Source organism: Vipera berus (assembly GCF_964194415.1).
Source record: "Vipera berus genome assembly, chromosome: 1".
Taxonomy (NCBI): domain Eukaryota; kingdom Metazoa; phylum Chordata; class Lepidosauria; order Squamata; family Viperidae; genus Vipera; species Vipera berus.
The window spans coordinates 120901234-120912116 of NC_138202.1; the positions used below are offsets into that span (position 1 = coordinate 120901234).

Sequence of the window (10883 nt, forward strand, 5' to 3'; positions counted from 1 at the left end):
ATGCTCATCACTGAACAAATTAACTGACTCAGATGAAGACAATTTGCATGTGAGACAATGTCTGATTATTTTTCTGTATTTGGTGACAAGAGAGATATAACATTGCAGATGAACAATACCGTTCTGTACATGACTGCATCCAAAAAGGACATCAACCCATAGAAGCATCTGCAGTTATATAAGCAATTTTTATCCTTGGAAGTTTAAGTTATTTCTCCCAGGGTGTGATTGGATCACATCACTGTAAGCCAGGCTGTTTAAAGAAGATTAATAAATGAATCTTAATGGGCTGGATTTTCATAGCCTACTAAATCCAACATCTTTTTAGAATAAATATGTAAGCTTTTAAATATCCTTAAAGGTCTAAAACCATAAACATAGGGAGTTGATAGTTACTATTGGATTAAGACTGGAGGTCCCTAGGTTGATCAAGTTCAACTGGCAAATCTTTGGATATTTAAAGTTACCAGGAAACGATTAGACTCCAACCCTCTGTGAGAAAAACAACAACCATCCCTACCACCCAAGATAGGGTGTGGGTCAAAAATGGGTACTGGGGAGAGAGAGGGCTAGAAATATAATATTTATGCAGTCTGATCAGATACTGATTACAACTTTCTCCATCAGAAATTTATCTTGCTTCTCCATTCCAATGCTTCCCTGTCTTGTATGTAGCTGAAATTCTTTCCGATTTGCCCAGACTGCCCTCATTTGGAAAGTTACTTGGCAGAACTTAGACCGGCCACTCTCTTTTCTCTTAATGAAGACTATCTTAAACAATGCAATAAATGGGATGAGAGAACCAGGTCTCATTGTGAAACAGTGGTATACAACTACAAAGACAATGGGTGCAGATCACAGTCTACCTGAGTCAGTTGTTAGAAAAAACAACCTACCGGTATTTATTATCATTTGGATTCATCAGCTAAGTCACTCAGATCCTGCAGAATCCAGAGACTATGGTAACAATAGATTTTCACACAGACCATAACCACTTCCATATCTGGCAGGGCAATTCGTAATTTACCTGACCAATTATGGACCACCATTTGTAAACATCATCTTCCAGCTCTTTACATAGAACTTTACAGATCACCCTAGAATGGCAGCATTATGAACTAAATGAGTCAAGAGAAAGGATGCCTGAGACTCCATTGTCTTCCACCCAAAAACCAAATCTTTGAAAATAGGCCACCATTCATTCTTCAGACTGCACATAAAGGAAGTCAGTTCAGCAGGGCTCAAACCACTGGGAGAGCAGACAAATCCAAGCACAATAAACCTGGTTCCTAAAAATGACAGCAATAGTGGCAAATATCTGTAGCTTGGGTGTAGGATGAGGGTGAAGGCTCATTCTCCGAGCGTGTGGATTGGTTTCCGAACGTTTCGTTGCCAGGCTGGGTAATATCTTCACTGGAGTTTAAATGCTGAAGATATTACCTAGCCTCGTAATGAAACATTCAGAAACCAACCCACACGCTCAGAGAATGAACTTTCACCCTAAATGACAGCAATCTTCAATTTGGTTTGACTGAGACTCTGCTGCTGCTAGGGCCACCCCTAAAGGTAAAGGTAAAGGTAAAGGTAAAGGTAAAGGTTCCCTCGCACATGCATGCTAGTCATTTCCGACTCTAGGGGCCGGTGCTCATCTCCGTTTCAAAGCCGAAGAGCCAGCGCTTGTCCGAGGACGACTCTGTGGTCATGTGGCCGGCATGACTAGACGCCAAAGGTGCACGGAACGCTGTTACCTTCCCACCGCAGTGGTCCCTATTTTTCTACTTGCATTTTTACGTGCTTTCGAACTGCTAGGTTGGCAGAAGCTGGGACGAGTAACAGGCACTCACTCTGCCACACGGCACTCGGGATTCGACCCGCCAAACTGCCGACCTTCTGATCGACAAGCTCAGTGTCCTAACCCACTGAGCCACCCCTATATATATATATATATATATATATATATATATATATATATATATATATATACTGTACATACATATGTAGTATTACCAAAGCCCTATTCCTCACTTGCTCAGTTTCCTGAAAGCTATCAGACAATGCAGCATATCACAGAAAAGGCAGAAATATTAGCATCACGATATGCAATCCTTACGCAGGAAGATTTGCTTGAAGTTAAGAAGCCATGGGAAAGATTATGCTTGCAGAAGATTACTTTATGCACAAAAATGGAAGGATGCTTCAATCCCCACAATGGATGAGGGAGTTAGCAGAGATGGCTAAATTGATTGCTTTGATAAAAGAAAAAAACACAAGTACTTTTGTTTCTACTTGGAAACCGCTTCTGGACTTTGTGCCTGAGGTGGAAAAATAAATAAATGAAACTTTGGTTTGGGGTTTTACGGATTAGATAGATCTGTTGTTATAGAAATGGCTCTTTTACACTATTATGTAAAAGTAAAAAGTTGAGGTTCGATGTTACTTCTTATTCTACTGCACCAAAGGGAGTTGCAAGTCAATGCCTTTTCTTTCTTTTTCCCTTCTTCTCTACACTTTTCTCATTCGTTTTCCCTCCCCTATTTTTCCTATTATTTGCTTTTGTATTTTTGTATTTTACATTATAACCTAACAAAAAGGATTGACATGGAAAAAATTATGCTTGCCAGGGCAACCATCAGCCCTAGGGTTACCCACTGGAAAGGAAACTAGGAGTCTGCTGCAGATGCAACTAGTCTAGAGAAAGGCATTTCTCAGAGCTTGACTCAAACATCTCTGTTTATCTCCCAAAAACACCGACATAAAAAAACCAAGAGGCTGTTTCACTCACTTCTTGATTACAGGAGACAAAGCAAAATCATTGGTCCAGTTCCCTTGGACCTCCCATTCGCTTTTCCCACTTGCCTCTCACTCATTCTCTCTCTCTTTCACTTTCTTTCTCTAGTGGAGTTATTGTTGTTAATATAAGCAAATGTTTGCCTTCCCTAGAATTAAAACTCCCTTCCTCCCCACACGCCACTTCTCTCTGGTTGAGTGGGATTGGCCACATCTAGCAAGAAGCCAAAGCTCAATTTCACCCCTTGGTCCCTGCAGACTATGTAGCTTCTAAAGAGAGCTAAAAAAAAATACACAAATAAAATAGAAGAGCTTTCTAAAATTTGTTCTCAATTTCAACCTGGAATTGCCCAAGACCGCTGGCAAGAGTCCCCCGAGAGCAGGGCAGCCTGCCTGCAGCATACGCTGAGGTAATCAAGAAGCTGGCACAATGGGCACGGTGCCACTACTCCCCATAGGGATGCCCTTTCAAATGAATGAGCTTGTTTTTAAGCAATGTTTTTAAACACAGCAATGATCTGCTACTTGAAGCCAAGGATGCATTCTGCAATAACAATAACTGCCACCATCACCACCACAATGCTGAGCAATAAAAGAAGAGCCAACTAACAGTGGAATAACTAGAATAGCTCCATGTCCAGAGGGATGAGTGGCCCAAGGTCACCCACTTGGTTTTGTTCCTAAGGCTGGATTAGAACTCATGGTCTCCCAATTTCTAGCCTGGTACAATATCTTAGCCACTACACCAAGTGTATTTCTGATTAATCCATTATACTTGTTTTGACTATGAGAGTTTAAAGGATACCCACACGGGCTGGGGGTTATTCTCCTCTAATGTTATTTTCATATCAATGACTGTGAGAAAACTCGGGTTGCTAGAAAATAAATGTAAAATGTGAAGATTATTTCAAGTCAAACTCAATTCAGAGTGATTTTTTTTAACAATATGGAAGTAGCTTGCCATTCCTGGATGCTTTTTTGACTTTCTTGTCTAACCTTCAGTCTCTTCTCCAAGTACTAACTAGATTCAACCTTACTTTGCCTTTTGATGTTAAACCATAGTTGGCTAGATGCTACTCTCTGCTATACCCAATTGATCATAACTGGCCCAAAGTCACCCACTGAGTTCTATGGTCAGGTGGGACTTAAATCTGGTCTTATCATTCCCAGTCCAATTTTAATCAGAATGCAACATCCATTGGTTCTATTCTGCCCATTCATTACAACATGCTTATCTTAAAAAAAGGTAAAGGTAAAGGTTCCCCCCGCACATGCGTGCTAGTCGTTTCCGACTCTAAGGGCCGGTGCTCATCTCAGTTTCAAAGCCGAAGAGTCAGCGTTTGTCTGAGGACGTCTCCATGGTCATGTGGCCGGCATGACTAGATGCCAAAGGCGCACAGAACACTGTTACCTTCCTACCGTAGTGGTCCCTATTTTTCTACTTGCATTTTTACATGCTTTCAAACTGCTAGGTTGGCAGAAGCTGGGACGAGTAACAGGCGCTCACTCTGTTACGCGGCACTCGGGATTCGACCTGCCAAACTGCTGACCTTCTGATCGACAAGCTCAGCGTCCTAACCCACTGAGCCACTGCGTCCCTATGCTTATCTTACCACCCTATAAATGTTCTCATTAGAACTTATATTATTAACCCCAACCTTCCCTTTTTGAATCTAACTGTTCTCTGCAATCTTAGCTGAGGCTTAGCTGCAAGGGAAGATATGGAATGGACTCTTTTCAGCCACTGAACACAAAAGACTTTGGAACCTCCATCCCTCGAAAGATTTGCCATTTCATCCCTTGATCTTCAGCACCTTAGTAAACTCTACAAATTAAAGAATGTTTGTTAATGGTTGGTCATATCAATTTTAAAAAATACAATTGATTTTAGACGGTGATTTTCTTTGTCTCTTATACTGGAATTTTCCATCATTGTTTTTGTTTATATGGGGTTTTTTATAGGTATTTCTGTTGGCAATTTGGGCTTTTTATTCAATAAAAATGCCATTTATTTAAAACGTACCAAGTTAAGCCATTGGTTACCTGTCTTGATTTATGCTAGGATTTAGTCCGATAATATGTTGTACAGTAGCAAAATAACTAAGCTAAGAAATATAAAATAATAAAGGTTTAACAATAAAAATCATAATGCCCAAGATGCCTTTCTACACTCAACCAGCAATCATGTACTTCATACATTAATATTCTGGATTCAGTACATTTGCCCCTCCCTTTTTAAAAGGTATGAATTGGTGGCCATCATCATGCCTTACAATGAGATGAAAGACATGGCAAAATGATATACAGTATAGCCTCACGTATGATACTCTGGCACTCCAGGGACCAGCTGAGGCACAGAGCAGGGAAGATCAGAGTAGAGAAATGAAATCTACTGCTCTTTGGCACAGCAAAATGCATCAGGCTAAAAGATATGCAGCAGATACTCTTGCCGATTTGACCTAGACTGCTGCTCCCTTTCAGATATTCCACCTATTAGACCCTACACTTCTCAATCAGGAGTTAATCCAAAGAAAGAAGCTGTCACAAAAATCAAGTGTGTAGGTTACAAGAAAGTCCTGGTTCAGTCACTGAATGTGTAAAATAGCTAGGGTCTGTTCCACATAGACAAAGAGAGAAGGAAAGGTATATACAGATAGTCCTCAACTTGCAACAGTTCATTTAGTGACTGTTCAAAGTTACAACTGCACTGATAAAAATGACTTATGACTGTTTTTCACACTTACAACCGTTGCAGCATCCCCATGGTCACATGATCAAAATTAGGATACTTGCAATATTTATGACTGTTGCAGTGTCCCTGGGTCATGCGATAAACCTTTTGCAACCTTCTGACAAGGAAAGCCAATGGGGAAGCCAGATTCACTTAACAACCAGGTTATACTAACTTAACAACTGCACTGATTCACTTGACAACTGTGGCAAGAAAGGTTGTAAAATGGGGCAAAACTCAGTTAACAAACGTCTCACCTAGCAACATAAATTTTGGACTCAATTGTGGTCGTAAGTTGAGGACTACCTGTATTCATTAACTATCAAGGTTAAAAAAAAACTTATCGTGGATATAAAACAGTAGAAGCCAGTTGTGAGGCTGGGCTGCTCCTGCTATTACCAATCAGTATTTCCAACCTTTTCCCAAGTAGCTATGGTAGCTATTGAAAGAGAAGCCAGGGTGAAGATACTCTCGTGCAAATCAAGACTTCCTACAATTACAGTCAGGCACCAGATGACCTGCACAGATTAGGTTAATCAGTTAAAAGAATATAGCAGCTCCTAATTACATTTTTCAGGAAGAGAATCTGGGGGAGGCAACAACAGACACAGCCTGTTGGGTGAGGTTGGGGAGGTAGACTCCATAAAATCAAGCAGATGCTTGGATAAAGTAAACCAAGAGAGACTGGGCAAAAAGTAACCTCTTAAACTCATTATCTGCTCCTGTTCCACTAATGCACGGGCAGCTCATACACTTAGCTTAATGGCTGAGAAAGGAACCAAGATGGGAACCCCTCAGGATTAATCAAGGGGAACCAAAGACCAAAGAGGCCTCCAAACCCATCAGCTCTTCCCTTAGAAAGTCATCTGGCTTGGATAAAGCAGCTGGGCCCCTTCCTTTCCGTGGAAGAAGAGAGAACTACATCTGTACATTTATTATATTGCCCAGGGACCTACTATTGTTCCGTGGAAGGTGAACGCCAATAAACAAAGACTGCACTATCCTGCCTCATAATCACAACAAGGTTACCACCAACTCTTTGTTTTACTGTGGACAGCTTTTGGGCTAGCCCTAGGATCAAGAGACACAAAGAAGTCCTACAGATAGACCTTGTTGTATAAGTTAAGCACTTGGCTGCAGCTTTGGGAGTATGTAGATTGAATTAATCAACCAAGTCAAAGCTTTGGAGAAAATGGCTTCAGGCAGACCATGAAAGTTAAATGAGCATCAGGATACATGGAGCATGAAGCCAATTAAGAAGCTGCCAGCAGTAGAAGCATCTAGCCTTTCCCAATCCTGGTAAACCTTGGCCCCCCAACTCTGAGGTTACCATTTCCATCAGAACTAAAGTCATCAGACTGAGGAAGGCAACTTTAGCCTGTACTCAAGGGTGCCTGGCCAAACACCTTAGTTCAGAAGCCACAGAAATAAGTCTAAAAAGCACAAAACAGTTTGTGGCATGGCTTCCATGGTTCCAAGGATGCCGGAGAACAATGTTTTCCAACCCTGGCCATTTTAATATGTATAAACTTCCACATGCTGGCTGGGGAATTCTGGGATTTGAAGTCCACACGTCTTTAAAATGGGTAAGGTCTCTGGCATAAAATTGAAAGTCACTAATTGAGGAAGAAGGAAAGATGAGTGTGCAACAGTCACTTTGAATCAAGGAATTACTCTTGCTGGCTGGTTCTTTTTTGCCTCCTCCATACACAGAAGTAGATGCAGCTTTTACATACCTAGCAAAAGGCAAAAATCTGCACAGTAAAATCAGCCAACACGCACAGATGCAGGAAAGGACCATGAAGTCGCCAGGAAGTACCAGCAAGCAACTCAAGGTCCAAAGCCATCTTTGTCATAACTAGAGAAGCATGTTCCCTATTAAAAGCAGGCTAAGCATACTGGCAGAAGGGAGAAAGGCTCTAGCCTGAAGCAAATTGTATACTGATGGTTAACTGTGGCAATAAAATGCCCTTCAATCCCTCCTAGAGTTAAGCCCTAGGCGGAAGCTGTGACTTCTTCGGCTAAATGATTCACACATAGGATTCACACATTATACTAGTCCACTCTTTAGGCCTAGACCTGCCAGCATAGAATTTCATTACTCTCTTCAACCAGAGCCAGCAGTTTTCTGCTATAGTCCTGATACATGTATATGTAATCAGGCATCATTTGTAATCCAAGTGTTCAGCTTTTGCAGCAGTCTTTTCCAACCCCTGATCTATCAGCCTCAATTGGTCACGCTATCAGGGATGTTTGGCAATTGTCATCCAAGCTATTTAGATTGCCTTGGGAAGGGAAGGTCCTTTTAGCCTTTCTTTTAAGGGCTGGCAGCACAACCCAGCTATACTCTTTGACTACGTGTTGTTCTTCCCTCTTCTGCAATGGGGCTCTGGGCTGATTTCCTTTCTCTTCCCAAAGGCAGACTGATGTCTCCTTCTGCCTAGGGTGCAAAGGAACCGGGACACGTCGGCCAAAGAAGGGAGGTGAAAGCAAGACGCCTATTCTCCATCTCCGATAGGCAAAGTCGATTGCCCCCCTGACAATGTCAGCTGGCAGACGTCCGTCTCAAATGGAAGAAGCCCCCGTACCAGCCTGGGACGCCAACCCTCGACTCCTTGGCAACCTTTACTCAGCCCTTGAGGTGCGATCGAGTCCAGCAGGCGGTCGGGGGTGGGAGGGCATCAAAGTCCGGCAGGAGAACGGCCCCTCTCTACTTGGCTTAGCAAAGCCACCTCTGGCCGGGTCAAAAGAGAACTCAGGCCTTTTCCCCGCCCGCCCGCCCCCCTCCCCGAAAAAAAAAAGGGCGAGGAAGAGGAAAATCTCAGCGCCCAGAGACGAACGGCTCGGAGATGGCGAGACAGCAGTCAAGACTCCCCACCCCACCCCCGGCGCGCTCTTACCTCCTGCAGCTGAGGGTCCATCTGCTTTGGAGGCGCTTGCCAGGAGGAGGAGGAGGAGGAGGAGAGGCTTTCCCGCCGAGCCGAAAGGCAGGCGCGATTCTATCGCATGGGCGTCCGCTTGGCAGGGCTTCAGCCGGTCTGGAGCAACAACGACAAAACCTCCTAAAGCCGACCGGGCGCGCTCAGAGGCAGCTCCGACATCCCGCAAGCGGGGCCAAGCGAGTGGCCGGTCCCAGTTCCGACTCCGCCTTTAGCCGCGTCTGATTGGAGGGCGGGAGAGCCTTTGGGTGGGGTCTGTCTCTCTCTCTCTCTATCCAGCGAGAACGCCGGCCTGTGGTCCCTCTTTGCCTTCTTCCACCTCAAGGCGCGGCCGAGGGAGCGCGCCGAGGTTCGCAGAAGATCGAGCTCCGGGGTTCCGAGAATTTAGAGCCGGACGAAGAAAAAGCAGCCCCTTCCTTCTAATCCGAAAGCACTCTGTACATGCTCAGAAGCACTGTGTCCGGGCCCTGCGCTGTATTCGTTCCAGGGCGTCGAGATCAGAAGGCTGAGAACCTGGCAACTTTTGAACTTTTTGTTATCCCTCGATGTTTCGCCGGTGCAAATCGAATTGTAATAACCAGTGCTTTTTTTGGTAAAAGAAAAGGTGCCGGAACTCACACGTGTCATACAACCTGCCTTGCCTAACCTACAAGGTTCCATCCAAAAAGGGTGCCGGAACTCCGTTCTGAGTGTTCTATCACAAAAAAAGCCCTGGCATTAAAAATACGCAATCTCCTTTCACTAAACTACCTAAACTAACCATCACTAAACTAACCATCCTTTCGCTAAAGGCGCTTCTCTGTGGCTGCGTGTTGTATTATTGACTTGAATACAAAATCGCCTCTTTTCCAAGGATTTTATTTAAAAGAAATATGTTGTTGTGGTTAAAATACAGACGCGACTGGAGGCGGGGAAATACTCTAATTGGCTTTTGGTTTGAATACCCCACCTGCAGCTGTTGTGTCTGCTGTTGATTGTATGCTGTTTTAGGGTTGGCGTATTTCACACAAGCTTTAATAATAATAAACTATAAATTTACAGAGTTCTATTGTGGCTAGACGCCTTGGGGAAGTAGTGAAAGCCACAGGAACAGACAATGTTATTAACTCAAGACTATCGTTTATAAAAGAAGGGATCCCGAAGAGGATAAAATAGAACCAGTGATTAATTAGAGAGAGTGGAAACACATCACGTTTATAGATGTTTGATATGTGCCTATATTATAATGCTCTTTCCCAATTTAAAAATTAATACTTTAAAAAGAGTTTTAAATAATGTATTATTCATCTGCTTAAGTTTTCATAAGAGTGAAAAAGCATTAAAAGCAAAAAAAATACTTGGAGTGGCAAGAGAAAGCCTTGTCAAGCGTTTCCTTTTCTCTCCGGCAAGAATGAAATAACCTCAGTTAGATCTTCCCACTGCAATCTAGTTAAAAATACTGCTATTAAAATGAAAAGGTTTCAAAATCTGGAGAGCAGCTTTAATCATTACAGTATTTAAAATACATTTAGGTACCTACTGTTCTCAAATTCCAGTAATGAGGAAACTATTAGGCTTTTTATTCTAGTCTGGCATCCAGCAGAAGAATGGGAAAACAAATTTCATCATCCAATAATTTATACGTCCATCGATTGAAGCTATAGATAATGAGAGTTAGTGTCCATTACTTATGGATAAAAGTTGCATTATGCCAGCAAGGATCAAGTTATGCCATTGCAATGATAAGAGCAATTTTCTTCCAATAGGTAAGTGAATAAGTGGCATTTCTCTAAAACTGGCAACTAATTGATTAGTGTTGTAATGGAGCTTACTCCTGGTAACTATATAGAATTACAAACTAAATATCCTGGAATCTTTGTGTGATCCATTTATATCTTAAGTGGAGATCATTAGGTATCTCATAAATTGGCTTTTAGTTTGTGAAAAAGTATGCCAATCTCACAATAAATCTGTGCCACATAATTTAATGTTTGTTTTAGCAAATAAAAGACTACCTCACATGAAATAAATGAGAACATAACACAGTTAGAGGATTAATAGTACAAAGGATGACAATTTATCAAAACTGCAAATTGTAACAATAATGCCATGCAGAGGTATGAAAGGAATCAACCCAAATCAACCCCAAAAAGCCAACACAATGCTAGGCTGCATTAACAGAGGGACAGACTCAAGATCACTGTCAGGAAGTTTTTCCTTAGTTCCAGGTTGCTTCTTTCTTTGATCAGTTTCCAACCATTGGTTCTCGTACTTCCCTCTGGTGCTTTGGTGAACAACTTGGCCCCCTTTGCCCTGTGGCAGCCCCTCACATACTAGAACACTGCTATCATGTCTTCCATATTTCTTCTTTTCTTTAGACTAGCCAAACCCAAGTCTAGTAACCGTTCTTTGTATGTTTTAGTCCCCAGGCCTTTGATCATCTTAGC

General features: G+C 42.5%; 1 protein-coding gene across 1 annotated transcript in view; it reads right to left on the minus strand.

Moving 5' to 3' along the window:
• The window catches only part of LOC308659413 (unconventional myosin-X-like), a 107176-nt gene extending 98585 nt beyond the window's left edge, over positions 1-8591 (minus strand). Inside the window, exon 1 of the mRNA XM_081312988.1 lies at positions 8419-8591. Within this exon, the coding sequence (XP_081169114.1) occupies positions 8419-8439 (21 nt within the window). The 5' untranslated portion in view covers positions 8440-8591. The remainder of the gene's footprint in view (positions 1-8418) is intronic.
• Positions 8592-10883: the final 2292 nt, after the last annotated feature.